Source organism: Myotis daubentonii, chromosome 3 (genome assembly GCF_963259705.1).
Source record: "Myotis daubentonii chromosome 3, mMyoDau2.1, whole genome shotgun sequence".
In the NCBI taxonomy this organism is placed as follows: Eukaryota; Metazoa; Chordata; class Mammalia; order Chiroptera; family Vespertilionidae; genus Myotis; species Myotis daubentonii.
Genome location: NC_081842.1, coordinates 209,201,977 through 209,226,131, shown reverse-complemented (window position 1 = coordinate 209,226,131; position 24,155 = coordinate 209,201,977). Strand labels below are relative to the sequence as shown.

The following is a 24,155-nucleotide window of genomic DNA, read 5'->3' as shown; positions in this document are numbered from 1 at the left end:
AAACCAAGTCCCTGGCACGTTATTCTCAGGATTCTCCAGATAAACAGAAGCAAACGGAGGCGCACAGAGAGACAGGTTTAATGTAAGGAAATGGCTCACAAGACTGTGGGGTCAGGAAATCCAAATTCTGCCAGTAGGCTGGCAGCCCGGAGGCCCGGGAGGAGCAGCGGCTGAGTCCACAGGCAGTCTCCTGGCAGAATTCCTTCTTGTTCGGGAAGGTCGGTCTTTTTCTGTTAAGGCCTTCAACTGATTGGATGAGGCCCACCCACATTATGGAGGGTAATCTGCTTTCTCAAAGCCCACTGATTTAAATGTTAATCTCATCCAAGAACACCTTCACAGAAACATCTAGAATAACATTTAGCTAAAATATCCAGGCATGTAAACTTATCACAGCACATAGCAGTGGCTGTTACACAATGGGTAAATGGGCAACATTGGCGAACCATGAATTCTGTGTCTGGCGTTGTTCTAAACACTTACGTTGATTAACTCATTTAATTCTCATGACAACCTGTGTGGGCATACATATCACATATATTACTTTTCCCATCTTACAGATGGAGAGATAGAAGGCCAGAGAGGTTGCACAGCTTTTTGGAGCTGGGATTTGAACCCAGCCCATCTGGCTCCAGAGGTCCCACCACCGCAGCAGGTATTCCCATACATCAGTGCCTGCCCTTCCTTCCATAGCACCGAGGGCACTGCACTCCTCACACCCAATGACACGCTGGCAATGCCATCAGACTTAGAAGCTGTCCCCCACCCCCACGAGAAAGACCGATTTGGTTAAGTCACAGGTATTTTATTGGGTGACGTCAGGGCGAGTCCCATGGCACCTCACAGTGTAGAGCCAGCAGAACCAGGAACATCTCCACCCCACCCACCCAGCCTCCTGACCTGGTGCCTTGTGGGAAATGGTGCAGAACCCGCACCCTGCCAGGCGGCATCGGCACTCACCCCTGACCTCTGGCCCAGTGTGAGGTCATGGCACTTGGGCAATGGCCACCCTACCCTATGGGGAGCCCCTGACAGCTGTCCTTGAGGAGGGCCCAGCACTTTTACGGCTCCATAAAAACTGCTCTCCAAAGTCACCCCTTACAGATCCCTGCCCACTCAGAACCCAACCTAGTTGTAAGAGTCCACCAACTGGCTGCATCAAACGAAGAACAGGACCCCCAAGGCCAGTCCACGCAAAGCCACTCGCATGCAAAGGAAGAAGATTCTACGGGCAATCCCAGGTCCTGGCAGGACGAGGACCTAGGGTAGGTCTCAGGGGGATGGGAGAGTGGGAGCAACATCTACCTGGGCCTGTGCTACCGCAGCCAGTGGGAACTGAGCTCCCGCAGGGAAACCAGGCCAACGCAGCTGAGGGTGGCCGTCCTGGAGGCTGGGCCCATCCACAGTTTCCAAAATCCCAGCCCCAACAGGAAGGACCAGCATGTCCCACATCTTGGCAGGTGGCCTCCAGCGGCCCCCCAGCCTCACCACATGGAGACGGTCAGGAATCACATGGGCAGGCAGGAGCCCTGGAGAAAGGCACATGGGCATCTAAGGCTTAAGGTCAGGCACAGGGACCCACTGGCTCGTGTGGCTGGGCAAAGAGCTAGTGTGAAAGGAGGATGACCCAGACCAAGGAGGGCAACGTCAGCTAGTGCCCGGGCACCCTGCAGACTGCCCTGGTCACACCCACTCCTGCAGCCCTGGAGACGCCAGGGCCAAGGCCAGGAGCCCTGTGGGTAATGAGGGTGCCAAGGGGCCCAGAGCGCCTCCTTTCTCCCAAGGGATCGGGAGCTGCCCCACTGTCATCCCCCAAGTCCCTAAACCAGGGGTGGGGAACCTTTTTTCTGCCAAGGGCCATTTGGATATTTATAACATCATTCTCAGGCCAGACAACATTATCAACTTAAAAATCAGCCTGCTCTATTCGGTCAAACATTTAATTAACTCACCCCTAATGCCTTGGCAGGGCCAGACCAAACGATTCTGTGGGCCTTACATGGCCCTCGGGCCAAACGTTCCCCACCCCTGCGACACCACTGGGCCACCGTGCAGAAGCAAGAGGAGAAAAGATGGCGAGCCAGCCGGCCAAGGTCACCCTCTGAGAGGTAATTCCTAGGACGGCCGATGGGATGAGGGGCAGCACGCCTGTCCCTTCCCAGCAGGATCAAACCAGGGCTGGGCACCTGACCCCGAGATGTGAGACAGGCCAGGATACGGGCCAGTGGGGGGCTCGGGGCCAGCCCTTGGCTCTAGAAAAGGGGCTGCCCTCCAGGGAGCAGGGTGGAGGGGCTGGGTAGGCCCAGTGCACCGAGGTCAGTCACCTGGACGGACAAACAGGTGAACGGCGGAGGCGCCGAGGGGCTCACTGCATGTACGAGTAGCGCCAGTCCCCCAGAGGTTTGTGGGTCTCCTTGATGACCTGGGGCGACGTCCACCGCAGGATGTAGTGGGGCCCCCCGGGCTTGTCATTGGTTCCTGTGGGAAAAAGACGCAACAGCTCTGGGCAGGAGGGAAAGGCGAGGGGAGGAGCTGATGGAATGAATGGGGCACCAGCATTTAAACTAAAACAAAATGTGCGCACAGGGGCGTTTCCTAAGCGCACCTGTGAGGAGCCCCCTTAGCGGAAGGCCGGGTGAGGCCGGGACTGGGAGTGGAGAGGATGCCGGCACTCCTGGGGTCCATGTGCCCCACCCGCCCGGGGTGTCTCGGAGGCAGAGGGGGCACTGTGGAGAGCACCAGCTCTGCCACTAGGCAGCTGGGATCTTAGAAAGTCGCCAGCCCAATCTGAGCCTCAGCTTCCCCACTTGTAACTAGGAGGGAGTTGGACCAAAGTGACCTGGGCCATGGTGGTACAGGCTGCGGGAGCTGGGTCCAATGCCAGCTCCACTTCCTAGCCATGTGCTCTTGAGCGAGTCACTTCACCACCCCGTGCCTCAGTTTCCTCCTCTGTAAAATGGGGAGAATTTAGCACCCTGGCTCACGAGGTTGCTGAAAGGATTCGGGGTAAGTACAGTGCTGTTCTTATTACTCTTAACACCCTGAAATGAAGGCTCTCGAGTCTCCCATAGAAACTTGGCTCCCCTCTGGAAACAGACCCACTCACCAGAGGCTCGGGCTCCCCCAAAGGGCTGCTGGCCCACCACCGAGCCAGTGGACTTGTCGTTGATGTAGAAGTTGCCGGCAGCGTTCCTCAGCATCTCGGTGGCCTCCCGGACAACGTCCCTACAAGGCAGGGCAGCCAGCTCACCCACGGCTCCAGCCCAGGTCCAGCCCCAGCCCCAGCCCCAGCCCAGGCTGGCTATCCCGTGAGCACCAGGCCCAGCCTGGGGCCGTGCTGGGCCAGCCACCAGCTGTGGACCCTTGGGCAGGTGACTCAGGGTCTGAGCCTCAGCTTCCCCTCTGCAAAGGGGGTTTCACGTCCCCTCGTGGGGCTCCTGCAAGGACTGAGGGTGTGGGTCAGGCAGCACAACTCAAGGGAGTGGCCCATCATGGTCCAATTTTCCTGTCCCTCGGGAACTGGGGGACCCCCAAGACCCCAGCCTGCCCATCAGGTTCCACTCCCACCTCCATCCCCTCTCTTAGTGGCAGACAAGGGGAGCCACGGAGGAGGGAAAAGCAAAGGTTCAAATTCTGCCTCTGCAAGGTGAGCAGTGCGCCCTGGCCTGAGCCCGTGTCCCACTCTGCAGCTGAGACGATGACCTGGAGGAGCAGGGCCCCCTCAGACTCGGGAGCTGGGCAGAAGCTCCCACTCCCAGGCCCACCCTAGATCCAGATTCGATAGTGGGTCCCAGAACTTGTACTTTAACAAAGAGCCGGGCTGCCTCTGGGTGTCTGCGCTTGGGAGGCCTGCCTGCCAGCCAGGGCTGAGGTGAGGGGAGTGGGCAGAAAGCAAGGGGCGGCATTATTACTAAGACCATATCCAGAAGGGCAGTGTCCAGGGTGTGGACAGGACACCAGGCCTAGAGCAGAGGGGCTGTGGCCACTCACTTATCCTGGGCGAACACTGCCCCCGTGAGGCCGTAGCTGGTAGTGCTGTCCACCAGCCGCAGCGTCTCCCTGTACTTGTCGTCTGGGTAGACGTACACGGTCAGCACAGGCCCGAAGATCTCCTGGGAGAGAAGGGAGAAGTCCAAGGTCGGCGTCAGCCTGGACCAGCGCCCTGAGGCTTCCCAGCCTGCTCTGGCCTCTGCCTCTATTCTCAGCCCCGGTCCCCAGGCCCCAGTCCACACCTCAGCCCCTGCAAGAAGGGCCTGGCGTACGCAGTGTCCTTCCGGATTCCCTGCAGGACAGAACCGTGCCCAGCTCCTGCCCTGCCCGCCCCATCCCACCGTGGCACAAGGTCCAAGGACACTTTCTGGGCCCCTGCCAGCCAAACCCACACCCGTAGAGGCACGGGCCCAAGCCATGGCAACAGTAGGCTTCTGGCAACAGCTGGTCCAGGAACTGCCCAACAATATACTGTCCCTGCTGCCACCAAGGTGTTGATCTCCCGGGGCCTCAGTTTCTCATCTGTAAAATGGGACTGATAATACAGCCCTCACTTCAATCAAGGGCCAGCTGTGGGCGGCCACAGGTGAGCAGGTCAATGTCAGCTGAGAAGATTGCTGCGGGGGCATGAGCAATGGAAGTGCTACGACAATGGCCAAGGTGGCAGGGCCAGCACTGGGTTTGGGGTCAGGAGGCCTGAGCTCAAGGCCTGGCTCTGCTCTCACTGGGTGTGATATTCGCTGTCTAGGGCCTTCCTTTCCTCAACCGGAATTGGGATACACCCCGAGAAGATGACCATGGGCCAGGGCCCTGTGTGCGTCCTGTGCCGAGTGGGAGGCTGTCCTCCCGTGCTCCCAGCCACCCGCCCAGTCACCTCCTTCATGATGGGCTCCTGAGGGTCCTTGCTCTCCACAATGCAGGGCTCCACGAAGTAGCCCACAGAGTCGTCACACTTGCCGCCCGCCAGGACAGTGAGGCTGGGCGAGGAGCGGGCGTGATCCAGCCACTTCTTGATGCGACCAAAGGACTGCAGGGGCAGGGAGGAAGGGTGTCAAAGACCGGCTAGGGGACCATTCCCAGCAGCAGCCCTGCGGTACACTCACCCCAATACACCTGTTCCAGAAGGACCTGAATTCTGAAATGGAGGAGGGGAGGGCCCGGAGTGTCTGGACGAGCCATGGCAGAGACAAGGGCAGACAGACATGCATGCTTGTGTGTGTTAAAACTACAGGTATATATTCACATATAAATATAACCAAACACACATGACATATATGTATTCAGGCATATGCATGGCCATGTTGCTTTGTTAAAGCATGTAGATATACACAATGGGCAATAGTAGGTTTACAATTGTGAGTACGTGAATCACAGTTTATTCTTGTATTATCGATTTATTATTGTATTACTTACATTACAATATAAACCTACTTTTGTCCACCCCATATGTATGCCTGTAACATGCACATGTTTATCTATGTAGACCTACACATGTGCCTCTAAACACAAACATGTACATGAATATCTTTACATGCACACACGGGTGGATTTGTTCTTGTATGGAGATATGCATGTATGAATGTGTATGCATTTCTGTGGAAAGCTGACACGCATGCCTACACGTGAACGTGTTCATGCGTGCACAATTAGGTTTATGCACACAGGTGTGCAGGCCTAATTGCATCTGTGTATGAATATGCACTTGAAGGGGCTTGCTGAGCTTGGCTGCAGGGTGTGCAGGAGGCGAGTTCTCTGGTTGGAGGATTCTGCCCTTTACCAAGCTGGAGGCAGGGTGGCAATGTGGCTGCCTTCCTGGAAGCAGCGGGGCGGGGCTGTACCCTTTGAGGCCCCGATATCTCTTCCTCCCTCTCCCACCCGGCCCAGCCTCAGCCCCCCAGGACCACTGGATTCCAGCCGTACCTTGGCATCAATCACTGCAGAGAAGAAAGCCCCGAAGTCTTCTGCAGGCTGCAGGCGGGGAGACACCAGAAGATACTGAGCTGCCACAGCCAACAAAGGAAGGCCCCTCCCGTACACCAGCCCCATCCACGGGAGCCTCCAGTCCCATCAGCCGCCCTGTCCGCCCCTCCCGCACAACAGCCCCACCCAAGGGAGCCTCCAGTCCCATCAGCCGCCTGCTGGGCCGAGGCAGGGATGGAGGCAGCACTCACGTCGCCCACTTTGATTCTGCTGTGCTCCTCCAGCAGCCGCTTTTTGATCTGAGGCCACAGCGAGTGAGGCACGTAGAGGCGGGAGCAGGCTGAGCACTTCTGGCCACTGTACTCGAAGGCTGAGCGCAGGGTCCCGCTCACCACGCTGTCCACGTCCGCTGAGCGGTGCACAAAGTGGAAGTTCTTCCCACCGCACTCTACAGGGGCCAGGGTGGGGAACGAATGAAGGAGCAGGCTCCTCCGGCCAGCTCAGGGGCCCACCACCCTGCCTACACCTATCCACGGGGCCCTGTAATCAGCTCCCCCATACCAGGCGGATGAGAGCAGGGGAGGCACAGAGTGAGAGCTGGACAGCATCCCAGAAACCAATGAGCCAGGCCTATTCTCCCACTCTACAGATGAAAAATCTGATGTCCAAGGGTGAAGGGCATCAGGGGTCATCAGGAACAACTCCCCCATTATACAGATGAAATAACTGAGGCCAGGGCCAGGGTGCTGCCCAATACAATGACAGAGGAAATAGCAGAATCCTAGGCCCCCATTCCCCTCCCAGAAGTGGCACAGCTTTCCCCTAAACCCCCAACCCAGCAAGAGGAGAGGGGGGTCCACCCATGTCAATGCCAGGGCTCCTTCCCTACTCATAGTACTTAAATTGCTGAATGAATGAGGCATGAATGAATGAATGAATGAATGAATGAAAGAAAAATGCATCCTGAGGCACAGGTGCTCTGCATACCCCCAGTGCCTGCCAAAGCGGAGGTTCTGTACCTAAGGCCCCCCAGGGCTCAGTTCCTGCAGCATGACCCTACCTATGGCTGCATCCTCTCCTCTTTCATGATGGCCAGGAAAGGGAGGGGTCCCTGGAGCCACCGGGGAGGGGGCAGGGAGAAGGGCCCTTACCTCCGGCCAGGCGTGGGAAGGTGCGATAGCGATCCAGGTTCTGGGCTACCTGCTTCCACAGGTTTTTAAAGGTGCTGAAATCAGAGGACAGGGTGGGGATTAGGGAGCCAGCTCGGGTATCTGAGGGTGACGGTCGTGGGGGGTGGGGCACAATTCCCACCAGAAGTGGCGGAAAAGCCAAGTGAGGAACGCCAGGGTCAACAGCCCAGGAGGCGAGCAGGGGTCCCAGCAGAGGTGGTGGGGGACCCAGTAGGTGGTGACAGCTGGAAATGGGCAGCATCCCAGGCCTATGGGGAGGCAGCAAGGGGAGCCTTGGTGGCAAGATGGTGCAGAGAAGACCAGGGAGCAGGGAGGAAGTACTGGGTTCAAGCTCTGACTCAGACACCCATGGCTGTGTGACCTTTCGCTCATTACTTAACCTCTCTGAGCCTCAAATCCTGCGCCTCATCTGGGAACTGGAGGGAACAATCCCACGGCAGGGCTGTTCTGTGATTCGCTGCAGTGAGTCCAGTGTTAGGACAGTGCCGGGCACACCAGGTGCCGGTGGGGGACAGACACTCACTATCTGCATGGGGCTCCAGAGGCCAAACTGAGGAGGATCCTGGGAGAGGAAGCGTAGGTCCCCGCCTCCGCCCTGGGCTCCGAGTGTGACCAACCTCAGCACCACAAAACAATAAAAATGCTAATCACCAGGGAGCTGGCGACACAGTAGCTAATACTAATTTATGACTTTCCCACCTTTGAGCCTCTGCTCATCAGAGCATGGCAAATGGGGGCCAAGCCTGCTCCGCCCGCTAACAGGCAGGGCCCCGCGGGGCTGTGCTGGCAGAGCAGGCCTTTGGAAACGGCCTCCTCAGCAATTCTAACGCCACGCCACCCGGCACACCCCGGAGGGAGGCGGGTGGGGGAGCCGGAGGCCAGCAGAGAGAAGCCACTGCCGGGGTCCCAGTGACACCCGGGAGGACCCCCCATGCTGACCCTGACATCTCCACCCGGTGGTCCGTGGGCTCCCCAAACTCAAAGTAGCCAACACGTGAGTCATCTTTGCCCCAACCCTCCCGCAGCTGGGCCTTCGGGTGTCACCTTGTGAACGAGGCCTCCTGCCCGAGCCTGGACGTTCCTGCTGACTCCCACCCCAACCCACAGACAGGCGATCGAATCTGCCTGCTGCTCATTCCCAGGTCTCCACCCGGGTTCAGGCCCTGTCGTCCTGTCCCACGTAGAGCGACGTGTGCGGAGCAGCAGAGCCAGCACGAGGACAGTGAAGACACGGAGGCTCCGAGAGGGGAAGTGGCCCCCCAACAGCAGCGCAGCAAGTGAGTCCGGTCGGCGGCAGACCGTGTCACGTGCCATCTCATTCGCTCCTCACAGCCCAGCTCAGGACAGAGGTGCAAGGCGAACCTCCCTGAAGCACCCTGCCTCCCCCAACTCCCCCCTTCCCCCGTCTCCACTTACGGCACGCTGCCTGTGAAGTTGATGCCGCACAGGTGCTCTGAGCTGGTAATCGTGTCCCCAAATGTGGGCCCGTCAGCTGGCACAAACTGGATGATGTTGGGGGGCAGGCCAGCCTCGCGGAGGATGCGGTAGACGGCGTAGCTGGCCAGCATGGCCGTGTCGCTGGGCTTCCAAAGGACCACATTGCCCTGCTCGGAAGGGACATGATGACACAGGAGGCAGAAGGCCAGGGGCCCAGCCCTGACCCCACCCCCTGAAGCATGGTCATCCCTCCCTGTGCAGCAGGCCCCTGTGCAGGCCTGGATGTCCCCTACCCGACCACACCTCCAGGTGCCAGGCTCTGTGCTCTAGCAGCCCTCGCCAACACCCCCACACCAGCCGAGGCACCCTTCATCCAGAAGCCTGCCCAGGCTGGCCCTGCCTGCACCCTCAGGCAGCTCTGTTTTGGGTGTTTCCGAGTTGCTGGGTGCTCACAGGTGTGGCTGAGCAAGTGCGCACAAGGCTCTCTGCACGTGTCCTGGGGAGGGCACGTGGGCGTCTGGGCGTGTGCGCGTCTGTCCGTGGGCAGAGGCACGGGGACGGCCTTGTGCATGAGCGTCCTCCAGCTCACCCAGCCTTCCTGCCTGGGCCCAGGCCCCCGACCACTGTCAGCCCGCTTCCTGAGACTCCCAGACACCCAGGCCCACCGAAGGCAGGGCTACGTCTGCCCCATCGGACTGGAAGCTCATGAGGATGATGGTCAGCTTCACCCTTTAAAACTAAGTGGAGCCCTGACCGGTTTGGCTCAGTGGTTGAGCACTGACCCGGGAACCAAGAGGTCACCGGCTCGATTCCCAGTTAGGGCACATGCCTGGGTTGCAGGCTCAATCCCCAGAGGGGGGCATGCAGGAGGCAGCCGATCGATAATGTTTCTCACATTGATGTTTCTATCTCTCTATCCCTCTCCCTTCTTCTCTCTAAAAATCAATAAAAACACTTTTTAAAAAACTACGTGGAGTTTGGCTCAGTGGTTAGAGTGTTGGCCTGTGGACTAAAGGGTTGCAGGTTCAATCCCTAGCCCTGGTCAGGGCGCATGCAGGAAGCAAACAATTGATGTATCTCACTCAGATCGATGTCTCTCTCTCTCCCTCTCTCTCCCCCACCCCCCCTTCCCTTCTACTCTCTATAAAAAACAAATGGAAAAAATTTCCTTGGGTGAGGATAAAAAACACACAACTAGCCATACGACCATGACAACTAAGTCACCAGCACATAGCAAGCACTCAAAGGTGAGCTATAATCATCACCATCACTAACCGTCACCAGACTAGCCTGCACGGGGCCAGACCTGCCTGGCATTCGGCGTGTCATGTGGCCGTCTCATTTGTTCCTCACAACCCTGGACACAGGCTTTCCTATTACTTCCACTTTGCAGACGAGGAAACTGCCTCCGAGCAGAGTGGAGGCTTAACGGGGGTCACCTAGAGCAGGGCCAGGCGGGACCCAAACCAGCCTCTGACCCCAAAGCCTTTCCACGGCCCCACACTCACTCCACCCTCTGTGCTTCGCCATGGCTGGGGCTGGGACCTCAGGGGCTCGAGTGCGGCCTTCCCTCTGTTGAGACGGGAATGATGCTGAGCTCCCGCCACCCCTGCCCGCGGCCCATATCTTACCATCAAGGCCGGCGCCCCCGCCAGGTTGCCGCCAATCGCAGTGAAGTTAAAAGGGGAGATGGCTGCCACAAAGCCCTGGAGACAGAGGAGGTGGTGAGGCCAAGCTCAAGGTTTCCAGGAGCCCCCGCGCACCCTGCACCGGTGGTACCTCCAGCCCCCGGTACACCACGCTGTTGGTGCTGGGCGGCACGCTGATGGGCTGCTCCCCCTCCAGCTCCACGGCAAACTTGGCGTTGAATCGGAAGAAGTCGATCAGCTCGGCTGCCGCGTCGATCTCCGCTTGGATCACTGTCTTACCCTGCAAGGCGGGAAGGCCAGGGGGTCAGCAGTGGCAGACCTGCCTCCGTTGGCCCTGACGTGGGACCCTGTGCCCACGGTGACTCCTGCCCCAGGGTAAGTACGTGCCCTCGCTAGGCGAGCTGGGCCTCGAACCAGGCGGCCTGTGACTGCAAACATGTCCTTAGACTGTCTGTCCTTCCTGATGGTGAATGTGAGCCGTGGGGAAAGGACTGTGGGCAGCAAAAATGGGCCTTTCCCACCTTGGCACACAGGGTCACTGGCAGCTGCTCGCCCTGCTCGGACATGGCGCCAAGGAAGCTGAGCTAAGACACTGCCCCCGGCTCTGCTCGGCCACTGCGCTTCTTACAACTTCCTGAGTCTTCGCATCAAGAGGCACTTTAATCTGTGTGTCTCCTCCTGCCCAGGTGTGGCTCACCTGGGACACTAGGAGCGCGACACCCAGAGACAATCAGACACCTGGCAGGGTGTGGAGCTGTCATGCCGCGTCTGTGCAGCAGGGGGAGCTCTCACTGCAGGAGGAGCGCTGGGCCTAAAGGCTCCTTCCTGGGGATGGTGGGTGAAATTAACACTTTCTCCCTCCTCAGCCACTCTCTGGCTCAAATGCACTCACTCAGAAAACCTTTATCCAGGAAGACATGATGCAAGGCCCAAAAAGTGGGAGGACATTAACACTTGATTACTGTTCCCAAAAAGCTTGTAAAGGGGCAACAGACACATAGGAAGTCATTCCACCCCAATGCGAACTGAGCTGTAACTGACAAACGAACAGCGTGTTAGGGAGCAGGCTGATCCTTTTGGGCAGAGAAGGTTCTGGAAGCCTCACAGTGGAGGTGATATCTGGGCTGGCCCTTGATGGATAAGAGTTCACGGGGCACAGAAGAGAGCAAGCACTCAGGCAGGAGACACCAGGCAGAGGCAGGGATATGGGACGCCTATGGTGTCCAGGAATGCCACCAGGTCCAGACTGGCATCACAGGGGACGGCCTGGCGGGAAGGGCAGCAGCTGGCGAGCTGGAGAGAGGTGGGAACTGCAGGGCCCTGGGGGCTGGGCTCAGGATCTGGGATGTGCCTCTCGCTGGTAGGCCTTGGTGGTTTGTAAGCCTGAGCAGCCCGCTGGGGTGTCGGGAAAACCTGAGGGTGCAGGGTCCCACCGAGCCTAGAGGACTGATAGGGCGACTGTCACACCAGGCAAAGCACGACAAGGCCTGCTAGGGTGGGGACAGAGAAGGCGGGGAAGGGGCATTTCCGTGGTCGGACACGCAGGTTTAGCAGTCCACCTTGTCTAACATTCTGTGTCCCCTCTTCTAGGCCTTGTCCCTTGAGGACATCTCTGAGTCTCCAGCTGCCGGGAGCCGGTCCATCCTTGCTGTTTCAAAGGACCTGGCATATATGGCATACTGTTCTTAATATGTTTGCTCACCTTCTTGGCACTATGTGTTTTAACCAAGGTCACCTCTGAGAAAGGTTGTTTCCCCAGGTAGGGATTTTCCCCTGAAGTTAGGGAGGGAATAAAACCCCTTAACTAAGTGCCAGGCGGGTAATTAATCACTTTAACTACGAACAATCATGCTTAAGCTACATAATCTTTACTCCCTGGAATGGAGATAAGAAACGCCCTAACCTTTGGAATAGAGATTGATGGGATTGAATCAACTGGTATAAATACAGATGTAACAAGACAGAAAGAGACAGAGCTTAAAAGAGAATTCAGAAGACAGAACCTACACGGAGCCTGGAGACAGAAGAACTTCACTGGAGAGAACATGGCAAAAGATCCTGGACTGAACCTGACTATAGAACATGGCAAGAGAACCTGATTAGAACCTGGTGACTGAGCCTGGCTGGAGAACCTGGACAGAACCTGGCTGGAGAACCTAACAAGAGAACATGGCTATAGAACTTGGCTGGAGATCCTGGCTAGAGATCCTGGCTAGGCTGCTGATCAACTGAACGCTGTCTCCATGTCATTCCTTCTTCGCCGACTCCGACTCCGTCCACACCTTTGGGGACCCCTGGACCTGCTGGGGTTGGACCCCGGCATCCAGCCAGCGGAGCAAGTCTAGGCATCCAGAAACTGCTCGGCTGACGACTGCCAAATCGAATAGGGTACAACTGCCCCCCACCCTCACCCCCACCCCCACTCCCCACCTGTGCCGCAGGCGCCTCACCTGTCCCACCATTGTCTTGGCAAGGACCTCTGCCCTGCGCGGCCCGCTCAGCATGTCTGCTGCCTTCAGGAAGATCTGGGCCCGGTCTGTGACGGGCTTCAGGTCCCACTCCTTCCTGGCGGCCAAGGCGGCCTCAATGGCTTTGTTGAGCAGGGCCTGCGGAAGAGGACAGGCCAGAGGCTTCTTTTGTAGCGGGAAGGGTCCCAGGGGAATGAGCGAGGGGGGAGAGGTCTGGAGGTCACGCTCCACCGGGGAAGACCCTGCTCCCTGGGCCCTCAGCATCCCCTCCCCAGTGTCTACTGTGTCCCACTGCCACAGGCCACCCCAGACGGGGAACCTGTCCTGCTGCCAGTCTGGGTCCGCATGCCAGGCACCTGGCACTGAGTCCCTCAGCTGTTAAACCACATTCTCCTGTGGCCTCCTCAGGGCCTCACCTTAATCCTGGGGCCTGGGGCCTGGGGCCCCTGAACCCACCATCCAGAGCCACCAGCCCTCAAGGTCAGGGCCCTTGGTCTTGCCCTGGCCAGGCCAGAGCCACAGCCTGAGACGTACACCTGCTGCCGGCATCCCCAATGCCACCTGCCCTCACTGCCACAGGATGCTCGCTCCTAGACCCCCAGCCACAGGTGACCCCATCCCCTCTCGATGGCCCTCCATGATGATACCAATGCCGTCTGACTTACCATGCATGATGTCTCCAATTTCCCTGACCCAGCCTTCCAGAATCCACCACCCCCACTCGCCCCACGTCAGGGTCTGCCCCATGGCAACAGCATGTCCAGGGGTGTCCAGCCCTGATCAAGGCAGCTCCCACTAGGTTCCAGCTAACCCTGGCTGGCCTGGCCCTGTTAGGGGCATCCACCCGGGGACTCCCACTCCCAGCTGTCCTATCTACACCCCCATCCCCCCCGGCCAGAGGGAAGCAGTGCCTGATGTCCATCTCCAAGAATGAGGCCAGCAGGACAAAAGAGAGGCAGCACCCCAACCCCAAAGTTGCCAGGGACTCACCTTGTCTGCATAGCAAAACTTGGCCACCTTGTGTCCATGGTTAAAGGGCTGAAAGAAGAGAGGAGTGAGGTCACTGCCCAGGAGGGAGGTGCCCTGTAAACTGACTGCCCCTCTCCAAGGGCTGCCCACCCACTGGACTCACCGACACCTGGTACTGCACGTTTGAGGTCCACACCTCCTCATCCCCCACCACGCACGGGATAGCTTCGGTCTGGCCCTTCAGGTCCTTCAAGGCCTGAGGAGAGGACAAGATGTCAGATGGGCACTTCCTTCCCCTTCTCCCACCCAGGACCTGACGTGGAGTTTGCTAATGCAATGCCCGGAGGACCAGAACCAAGGAGGCGGCCGGCGGGGCTGTGGCCAGAAAGCGTGTGCTCCCTGGGGGGATGGGATGCAGCCCCTCCTCGGTCACTTCCTGTCATGCAGGTTTTCCCATTAAAAAAAAGCTTCAAAAACTGCACCTCGAATTTACGTGGAATCTCACAGTTTTAAAATACTAGCAATTAATGGGAGAGCATTTTGAAGTTCTGTGAGCGTATGACTCCTGACCGGCACTGAGGCCAAATGGCCCCGGCTGCTCCCAGCCTCTCCCAGGCTCCAGACACACAGCCCTCCCCAGACTCCGGGGCTGGGAGCAGGGGCAGGGGGAGGGGTGATGGCCGCAGCACAGAGAAGCACCTTGGGCTGCTGAGGCCGTCTCTCTCCACGCCCTGCACCTTACCTTCTGCAGTGCATCTCGCTCGGGGCTGCCTTTGGTGAACGCCAAGATGGGCTCGTTGGCCACCTTCAGGGAGGAGGCGTGTTTCCACCGAAGCCTGGATGCAAGGGCAGGGAGAAAGGTGGCAGGTCAGCAGAGACCACAGACCCAGACTCCAACAGGGGAGCCTGGACTGGCCCGGAATCCTGAAATCCAGAGCAACTACAGAACTGGGGGGCGAGACAGCCTTGGGGTACAAAATCCAAGTTCAAGTCCCAGTTCTGCTGAGTGTCCCTAGGCACGTGAGCTGCCTCCTCTGAGCCTGTTTCTACACCAGGAAGTGAGAGTAATCATACAAACCCGCGTGTTTGGAGTTTAAGTTTAGAGGTACAAAAGCATTTCTAAGTAAGTGTACGTGGAGAGCGTGTCCCCACGCGGCAAACTTGACCCCAGAACAGACCCAGTCGCTCCTCTAAGCTGAAGAGGCCGGACTGAGTTGAGTCCCAGCACACAGAGTGAACGGAGCGAGAGCAGGAAAGCCCAAGCCGTGGGCGGGAACTTGGAAGAGTGCCCTGAGCTCAGCTCACAGAGAGAGGGAGGGCAGGTTTGGGGGTTCAGGGTCTGGTTCCTGGGCACTGAGTTTCAAGAACTCCTTGTTCTGGAGCCCCCATTCAGTCTGGAACCTGTGACCTCATTGATCAGTGACCACTATGACCACCACCCCAAAGGTGTGGGGGGGTCATGAGGTGGGAGGACATGTGGGTAACACTTTAGAGTCAGTCATTCCAGAGCTGGAGCCTCAGCCGTGGGACTTCTCCTCCAGGCCTCCGTTTCCTCGTCTGTAAATGGGGACATTAGTGACAGAGGCACCTAACCCACGCAGGGCTCCTTAGACTGGATACTGCCTCCCATCCGTCATGGATAGGCCCATCGGATGGCTCTCACCAGTGGCCTCATTATAGAAATAAGGTAACTTAGGTCCTAAAAGGAAAATGGCTAGTTCAAGATCAAGATCAGGAGACCTGGATTCGAATCCAGAAAAACCCAGGTATCTTCTCCCTCTGGTGTCAACGTCCCCAGCCAGAGACCAGTGGGAATGCACCTGCAGGTGGACAAGTGGGGTTACTGTTCGATGCAGGAGGGAGAGTGCACACCTGGGGGAAGCAGCCCCTCGTTTGGCAAGAGGGGGTGTGCCTGGTACTCTGGGGGTGGCACGGTGACCCTGCTTTCATCTGTGCTCAGACGAAACTGACACAGGCTTGTGCCTCAGAGTGACCTCGTCTGAGGCCAGTGTTCTGGAAGGTGGCGAATGCCCAACAGGAGAACGGGAGCCTGGCTATGAGGGTGAGGGGCTTCTTCCTTTCTCACTGGGAAGAGGTGTGGGTGGGAGCTGAGAGCGGGGCTGGAGGAAGGACACAGAAAGGGGGCTGCGAGGGCAGGTCCCGCATTCCCCCTACCAGGTCACTGAACCCCTGCTGCATCTCTGACGCTGTTCCGGACCCGGAGACACAGCGGTGACCAAGACAGCAAGGCGCTGGCTGTCTTGGTCACCCCGGAGACACAAGCAGTGACTCTTGCCGAGTGGGGGACAGAGGCAAGAAGTAAACACTCTAATGACAGAAGGGCCCTGAAAATGAGTACGTAAGGGGAAGGGTGGAGCCACGGTGGTCAGGGAGGGCCCCCCTGAGGAGGTGAGCTCAGCGGAGACCTGGCAGAGGTTTGAGAAGAGCTGGGAAAAGTGGTCCAGGCCCAGGGGAGAGCAGAAAGGGGCCTGTGTGGTTGAGGGGCAGGGCTGAGTGGCCCAAGATCCCCAAGGGCAAGGCAGCCCTGGGACCTTCTCCCTCTCCCCCCCTTGGTCACCCCCAGGCCACACCCACCAGGCCCAGACACATTCCTCAGGCCCCACCCTCCCCTTCCAGTAGCTGTGTGACTTTGGGCAAGTCACTGACTAGGGCCGTGGTCGGCAAACTGCGGTTCGCGAGCCACATGCGGCTCTTTGGCCCCTTGAATGTGGCTCTTCCTTAGCCTTAGGAGTACCCTAATTAAGTTAATAACAATGTCCCTACCTATACAGTTTAAGTTTTAAAAATTTGGCTCTCAAAAGAAATTTCAGTCATTGTACTGTTGATATTTGGCTCTGTTGACTAATGAGTTTGCTGACCACTGGACTAGGGTAACACCCATCTTGTGGGGTTACTATGGAGATCTGAGGAGACAATACTAAGCTATAGAGGTGCTCAATAAATTAAAACCCACACTGTTCCTTCCACCTACTGTAGTGGGGGAAGAGCAGGGAGGCCAGCAGACACCAGCAAGGGGAGGGCGGAGTCTACGCTGACCTCAGGAGCAGGACACCACCACCAATCAGTAAATCAGATGCGGACAGGTTCTCTTTAAGCCAAGAAAGGGCCCCGGGTCAGCAGAGAATGAGTGCTGGGCTGGAGCCAGGGGCCACCCAACCCCTCTCCGACCCCCTGGTCCTGGTGGGTGGGAATAGCACAGGTTCTGCACAGACGTATCCCAGACCAAAGCCCACAGCTGCTCGGAGACCTCAGCACACATCCCGCATCTGAAAGCGGGGGTCATCCTAGGTCCCATCCCAGTGTTATTGTGCAAGACAAGGAATCTCCCCTCTTGTCTTCTTGAGCCAAGACAATCAAGAGACAACATGCAGCAAAGCAAGCAAGAATTTACCCACCGCAGCAAAAACACACGTAAGGGCAGTGAAACGAGGAAGGGCATAGAAGCAGCAACAGGAGAGCCCGGGCTGGGTGCTTTGGCTCACTGGGAGGTCAGAGAAAAGGGGGAGAAGGGGGCCCTGGAAACAGGTTCAGGGGTTAGCCCGGGGCGAGCTGCCGCCGCTGCCTTGGTTGCAAGTCTTATGGGGTCCCTTAGAAGTTAGGGGATAAGTGTGTGTGTGTGTGGGGGGGGGGTAGTGGCACAGGCATGCTCCCTCGAGGGAGAGAGCACTGAGACCTTCATTTTGGGGGGTTTTAAAGGCTGGGTGTTTAGGGGTGGATCAAGAGAATACTCATCGGCTGATGCTGATGTCCCCAAATGAGATTTGTTCTCTTAATTTGGGGGTGATTGGCAAATGGCACTTAAATGGATTTCTGTTATGTCTCCCTGAGTAGGGTGGTTTAAGCTATTTACCCACTGGCTGGGGAGAAGTGCAAACCATTTACTCTTAAGTGTCCTTGGTTTAGGGAAGATAGGATTTACTAGGCGAGCACAAACTGCTGTTTAACTCTCTGTCCCAGCTTCCCCGTCCCACTTCTGGAATTCTCCTAGCTTTTACTATTCTGTAACACTAAGTCCCCGTGAGAACTAAAACTGCTTGCCCTTCCTCACCCCTCCTGCTCTTAGGAGCTTCTAAAGCAGCAGTTCTCAACCTGTGGGTCGCGACCCCTTTGGGGGTCGATTCATAACAGTAGCAAAATTACAGTTATGAAGTAGCAACGAAAATAATGTTATGGTTGGGGGTCACCACAACATGAGAAACTGTATTAAAGGGTCGCGGCATGAGGAAGGTTGAGAACCACTGCTCTAAAGGAACTGTAAAGATCTTCCGGGATGTTTACTCCGTCATGCCAGGCTTTCAAAGGCAAATCAGTTCCCAGACACCCCAAGGATCAGGGGCTGGCCCAGGTGCTCACCAAATACGGCTGGAATAAACAGCGCCCCTTCCACCCAGGGCAGAGGTGAAAATGTCGCGCTACCAGCTCTCCTTTCCCTGTCCCCTCCCAGGCAGGGTCAGAAACAGAAATCCTGCAGGCCTCACTCCACCTTCCCCAGGACAGAGGTCCACTGTGACCTCAGGATCACACGCCCCAAGGGCTCTCTTTAAACCTAGAAAGTCCAGGCCCTGGTACAACTGTCTGTCAGTTTGAGTGTGGCCTCGGGGACAGAGACTAGTTCAAAGATCATCCTGAGTCGGATAGAGCCAAGAAAAAAAATCCATGGACTCCAAAGAAACACCCTTCCATTGGCTCAGGGCAAGGCATAGAGGAAGCACTCAAACTTAGGGCCTCTATGAGGCTCTGCAAGGCCCTTCTAGGCAGGCCTGCATCATTCGTTCATTCATTCATTCATGCATTCATGCAGCCAGCACACATTACTCCACACTTTAAGAACTCAGTGGTAACTCAGGTGAGGTCGAAAAGGCTTGCACATTTTTCACCACCTATTTCCTGAGTACCCACCAAGCAGGTGCCTGGGTCTGGGATGCAGATGAACCGAACCTGACCATTCTTAGGGCAGCTCTCAGCCTTCTGGCTTCAGGAAGGAGGCAGAGGGCAGAGTCTGAATTTGATTCCGATTCCCTAATGACCTGAAGTGGCCCTTCTTCTCACCTGGGGACCTCCTGGCTTTGGTGTGAGACCTTAGCTACCCCTCCCCACCCTGTGCAGGTACCAGAATCTGAGCTTTAAGAGCCACATCAGAACATCCCCTGCAATGGGCAACATCAGGGCTGGACAGCCAATGCAACCTTAAAACTGAGGGGAAGGGAGGCAGGGTGGGGTTGGCGGGGAAGCTCAGTTCCCCCCCAGGTTTCCCTCGGCCTGCACCCTGGTCCACAGCACCACTAGCTTTTGCCTGGACAACTGCAATGGCCACTCCAGCTCCACTGTCACCAGGCTACTCTCCAAATCGCGGTCAAAGTTACAGTTTTAACATGAAAATTTGATCATCAGACAGAGTAAGCACTTGGCTCAAGACTACTCATGGCCTCTCATTTCTTCTGCAACAAAAAGCCAGAATCCCTACCGATGCCTCCAGACCCATTTGCCTTCGCCCGCACCACCTCCCAGCTTGTTTGCTGTGATCCAGTCGGCCTGATCATTTTTGCGGTCCCCTCTGCGTGGGGCATTCTCCATGTGGTTGGCCTCGAACCACTGGACGGGCCCCTCTCGGGTCCTCATGAGCCCCGCACTTTCCTCACAGCGCCTGTGACAACCCTCATTACGGCACTCCCACCAGGCCAGAAGCTCCGCTGGGCCGGCCTGTGTCCATTCCATTCACCAGTGGACACGCTGCCCAGCCGGGGGCTAGCACCTGAGAAATGCCTTTGAAAACAATTAACGTGCAAGCAGTGTCAGAGCGGACACCAGGCCCCCAGGACTGGACTCCCAGGCCAGTGCGCACCTGCTAACATCTGGGACTGGGTGCAGATCCCTTTGGCTCCCCAGTGGCTGAGGCCCAGGTGGCCACGGCCAAGAAGAAGAGTAGAAAGGAGATTACTCTAGCTTCCTTCAGCACCGGGGCTTTGGCAGCTGTTATCTGGGGCCTGATTAGGTTAATCCTCCTTATCACAGAGATAAGCGGCCAGCAGTGTGGGGCTCAGAGCAGGTCCAGGAGGGAGGGGCATCTAGCACATGATTATGTTTGCATTTTATTGCCCCGGAAACATCAAGGAGCATTTATTCAGCACTTACACCATGCCTGGCACCATGCTAAGTGATTATCGCATCGAATCCACCCTACAAATGTATTATTAACAGTAAAACCTCCATAAAACAGATTAATTTGGGTGAGGCGGTATCTGTTAAAGCCGAAAGTCCATTACATGATAAAGGAGGTTCTCTGAATGTGTATGTTAAAAAATTGACAAATTATGCAGTTTGCCTATTTTTACTTATGTAGACACGTTTGTATAATTAAAATTTTTCACAGAAAAGTTTTCTATATGTATTATAATTTTAAATTTATACTGAATAGGCCTAGCAAATACGTGCATTCACCAGTCACCTCGAGTAAACAAACGCACGTGGCTGGGGTGTGGCTTAGTGCACCTCTGAATAGAGGCCTGCCCGTTAAAAATGCTGCAGAGCCCCGGTCAGTGTGGCTCAGTGGTAGAGCTTAGGCCCATATTGAAGGGTTGCAGGTTCCTTCCCCAGCCCTGGGGCACACCGGGAGGCAACCCATCAATGTTCCTCTCTTTCTCTCTCTCCCCCTCCCTCCCTTCCATTCTCTCTAAAGAAAAAATAAAAATCAATGGGAAAAAAAATGTCCTCAGGTGAGGATTAACCAACAAAAGCTGTAGAAAAGCATGTCAAACTCTGGGCCAGAGGGCCACATGCCTGTTTATTTGGCATGCGGCCCACCAGCTGCGAGTTTGACACGCTTGCTATAGAAAGGCACGCCACTGACAACAGAACCAGTTACCGAAATTACCAAGCTCAGCTGTTTGATCTCGCGCTGTGTGTGCCCCTTGGGCAGATAGTCTGGTATCTGTAAAATGGGGTAATGCAGTGCTTATCTGCACTGTGCCAGGCCGGTGGTATTTGATTGCCTGATAAACATTATTGTTCTAATAGGCTTTTTTAAAAAGAGAACATGGGCCGAAACGGGTTTGGCTCAGTGGATAGAGCGTCGGCCTGCGGACTGAAGGGTCCCAGGTTCGATTCCGGTCAAGGGCATGTACCTGGGTTGCGGGCATATCCCCAGTGGGAGATGTGCAGGAGGCAGCTGATCGATGTTTCTCTCTCATCGATGTTTCTAACTCTCTATCTCTCTCCCTTCCTCTCTGTAAAAAATCAATAAAATATATTAAAAAAAAAAGAGAACATGGATTGCTTTCTACCAGATATCTGAGGGGTGTTTTTTTCATGTCTAAGTCTTCCTCCACCGCTAGATGCCCCGCCCTCCCTCATATCCTCTTGCCATTTTATCCTCAGTTGAACAAAAGAAGCCAATATACAGGATATAAAGGGTATGATGTGAAAACTCTTCGAAGGCCCCATCCACAGGTAAATTGCCTGGGCACCCCACGCTCCAGTGGTTAGCACAGCACCAGCACATGGTAGGTACTGCAAACAAATAGTCAAACCTTGTTTCTCAGATGTCTCCCACCTCAAACAATTCGGTTCTTGACCAAGTTGCTCACAGAAAACAATGTCTCGGTTGTCGACCAAAACTTCAGTTTTCGATCTGACAACCCTTTCCTGCTGAAAGCTCCGCATGACAAAATGCATCTTGCAGGCAACAAGCAAAGGAGGGAATGCTTTTGTTACTGGCGGTTGGCACAATTTTAAAACATAAAGAGGCCATCACGAGTTCTAATGTTGCTAAGGGTGTGAAAGTGCTCACAAAACAGCAATCACAGACTACCGCATAGGTAGAAAAACTGTTGTTGATTGGATAAAGTAAAAGCAGTTAGCTGGTGACAGGATTTTGGAGGCTAGTAGGGGTGGTTTGATAAATTTAAGTAAAGTGTTTACTTATCAATTAAAGAGTACATTAGACATGTACTGTATACAAGAAAGGTTGAAACAGGAAGTCATTTGGGGCTCTGGAACAGATTCATTCAATTTACATTATTTCTAATGTGAAAAAAGTATTCCGTTTGCGAACAAATGGCTTTTCGAACAGCCTTCCGGACAAATTACGTTCAAGAAACGAGGTTACACTGTAACTCTATGGGACTTCCATCTGCAGTCTGAGAGGGGTGGTCTCCGAATGCAGGACAGGGGGTGGCAAGTACGGCCCCAACCTTGGCTTGCAGGGGAGCCCTTCTCCCCCAAGTCCTCCTCTGGTCTTGCGCCCTTCCCTACCCCATCCCCACCCACGGAGGACACACAGCAGTGTTGAAACTCACCCCTGCCCAGGGCACCCCTGTGCCATCCCTTAGGACACTGATTAACTCAGAAAGAGCCTAGCTCAGCAGGAGACAGAGCTGGTCACAGTCCTGGGGATCAGGCAAACAACACTCAAATGGGGGGGGGGGGGGCGGGCGGCTGCCCAGCTCTGAAAGGCAGACCCCCGAAACCCAGGTCCAATAAGGGGGGCAGCCTCACCAGACTGGGAGCCCCTCTGAAGCAGGTCTGTGTCCTACCTCCCCCTCCCAGTCCCCAGCAGGAGGGGGCTCTGAGGACATGTGTCACGGAGTGAGCAAGGGCCCAGGAACCCAACTCCACACCGTGGGGGTTTGCACTCACTCGGAAATCAGTCTTCATCTGAAATGTGCAATAATAATACCTACCGCACAGAAGTTTAAAATGCAAGTGACAACGAGGATCGTGATGGTAACTTGGCATTGCCGATGCGCCTGCCGCCGTTTGGTGCACGCTAATGAATTCACTCGGTCTTTACCATAAAGCATACGCCAAAGGCCCAGCTCTCCACACACATTATCCCACGTGTCACAAGAAAGGAGCCCTCTTCTGCCCAGCACTTAACTTGAAAAAGGGGAAGAGAGGAGAAGTCCCGGTAGAGAGCGGAGAGGGAAGTCTGGGAACCCCGGAGGTGGGTCCTGAGCGTGAGACGGAGGGAGGGGCGGAGAGGGCGCTGCACTAACAACAGAGGTGCCCCAGGGGGCAGCCGGCAGTGGGCGCGTTGGAAAGGTGCCTGGGAGGAGCAAGACCAGGGCGTAGGAGGCTGCTTTCGGGGCTCGGGAGCCGGGAGAGCAGCGAGGCCCCCACCCGGCCGCAGTTCGGGAAGGGGGTCCCCCACGCTGTAGGAAGGAGACAGGGGTGTTGCAGTGAGAGGAAGGCCTGGGGGGAGGACGGGGACGGGAGGTACTAGAAGAAGCGACCCTCGCGGAGGGGAGCCCCTGGGAACCTGGTGGGGGTCCGGCAGGGAGGGAGTCCCGCATGAGGGACGCCTGCGACCCCCGGGACCCCGAGCGACAGAGCGTCCCCAGGCCGGGTTTGCACTCACCTGGCCCCACTCCAGGGGCGGGCCAGCAGGGCGCGGCGAAGCACGGGCGGCAGCGGCGGCATCTCAGCTCGCGGTGTGGCTGTTCTCCGGACAGTGTACCGGGTCGCAACCTGACGGCGCGGCCCCGCCCGGAGCGCACTACCTCGGAAAGAGGGGGGTTCCGGGTCCCCTCGGCTGTCCTCCGAGGCAGGGTCAAGCGAAATAGCTCTATGTTTATCTGTGTTAATAAACTAACTTTATTTAGTGCATGACAGAGGCCATTACGTGACACAGGGCCTGTTCATACAAAAGGGAAGTCTGCAGGTATTCACGTTTCCCCCTCCTCTCTTGATGGTATGACCCAGTGGCTTTTGATGCGACCGGAGAGGGCGTGAGCCCCGTCGGCCAATCAGAATGACACATGGGAGCTCCTGGGCCAATCAGAGGGGCGATTATGTCTCAGGCTTCTACGGCCCGAGAGGGACCGAAAGGGCCAATGAGAGGGCGGGAATGGGACACGTGCGTGGCCGTGGGTAAGGACCGCAGGGCCGAGCGTCAGGTGCGGCGGCTGTCCCGGCTTGACCACTGGGCAGCCCTGGGCCGGAGGTTACCGCCCTTCACCGCGAGGCCACCCGCGGCCATCTGTCCCCCCGCGGGGTGCCGGCCCGGGGAGGAGCCGTCGCCCCGCCTCCAGCTCTCGGACCGGGACCCAGGAACCCTCTCCCTCTCCCCGGGCGCTGGACCACATTCCCCGGGCCTGGCGCCCAGATAAAGAAAGAAGCTCAATTCTTTGAAGATTAAGGTCAATAAAAGGTAAAATCTGAGCTGGTCTACGCCTAGCTTTTCCTTCAAAACCTCTGGCCGCGGAACCAGCTGCGCCTGCAGTGTAACCTTTCCCCTCCCTGGATCAAAATTTTAGTTTTCTCTTGGAGACGTTTGGTGAAGGCTTGAATGTTATTTAAAACTCGATTACGAGTCTTTCTTTTTCTTCCTTTCTTTCTTCTTAAATACAGTGGGGCCTTGACTTACGAGTTGAATTGTTCCGAGACTGAGCTCGTTAAGGAGCTCGTTAACTCAAATTACTCTGTCAACTCAATGCAAAAAATCAGCCGAGAGACAGCTGGTATCTCAAAAAACTCGTTAGTAAGTCAAGGCCCCCGCTGTATATTTTATTGAT

At 56.4% G+C, this 24,155-nt stretch overlaps 1 protein-coding gene across 1 annotated transcript; it reads right to left on the bottom strand.

Annotated features, from left to right (window-relative positions):
* Window positions 1–61: 61 nt before the first annotated feature.
* ALDH4A1 (aldehyde dehydrogenase 4 family member A1) lies at window positions 62–23,150 on the bottom strand. Its single transcript, XM_059691026.1, has 15 exons — window positions 23,000–23,150; window positions 14,366–14,459; window positions 13,787–13,879; window positions 13,645–13,692; window positions 12,637–12,792; window positions 10,317–10,466; window positions 10,169–10,243; window positions 8,517–8,704; window positions 7,062–7,135; window positions 6,162–6,358; window positions 5,911–5,958; window positions 4,865–5,017; window positions 3,991–4,112; window positions 3,107–3,225; window positions 62–2,478 (listed from the first exon to the last, which is right to left on the bottom strand). Exons 1-15 carry the CDS (start codon window positions 23,059–23,061, stop codon window positions 2,366–2,368), a joined length of 1,692 nt encoding a protein of 563 aa, XP_059547009.1. The 5' UTR covers window positions 23,062–23,150; the 3' UTR covers window positions 62–2,365.
* Window positions 23,151–24,155: the final 1,005 nt, after the last annotated feature.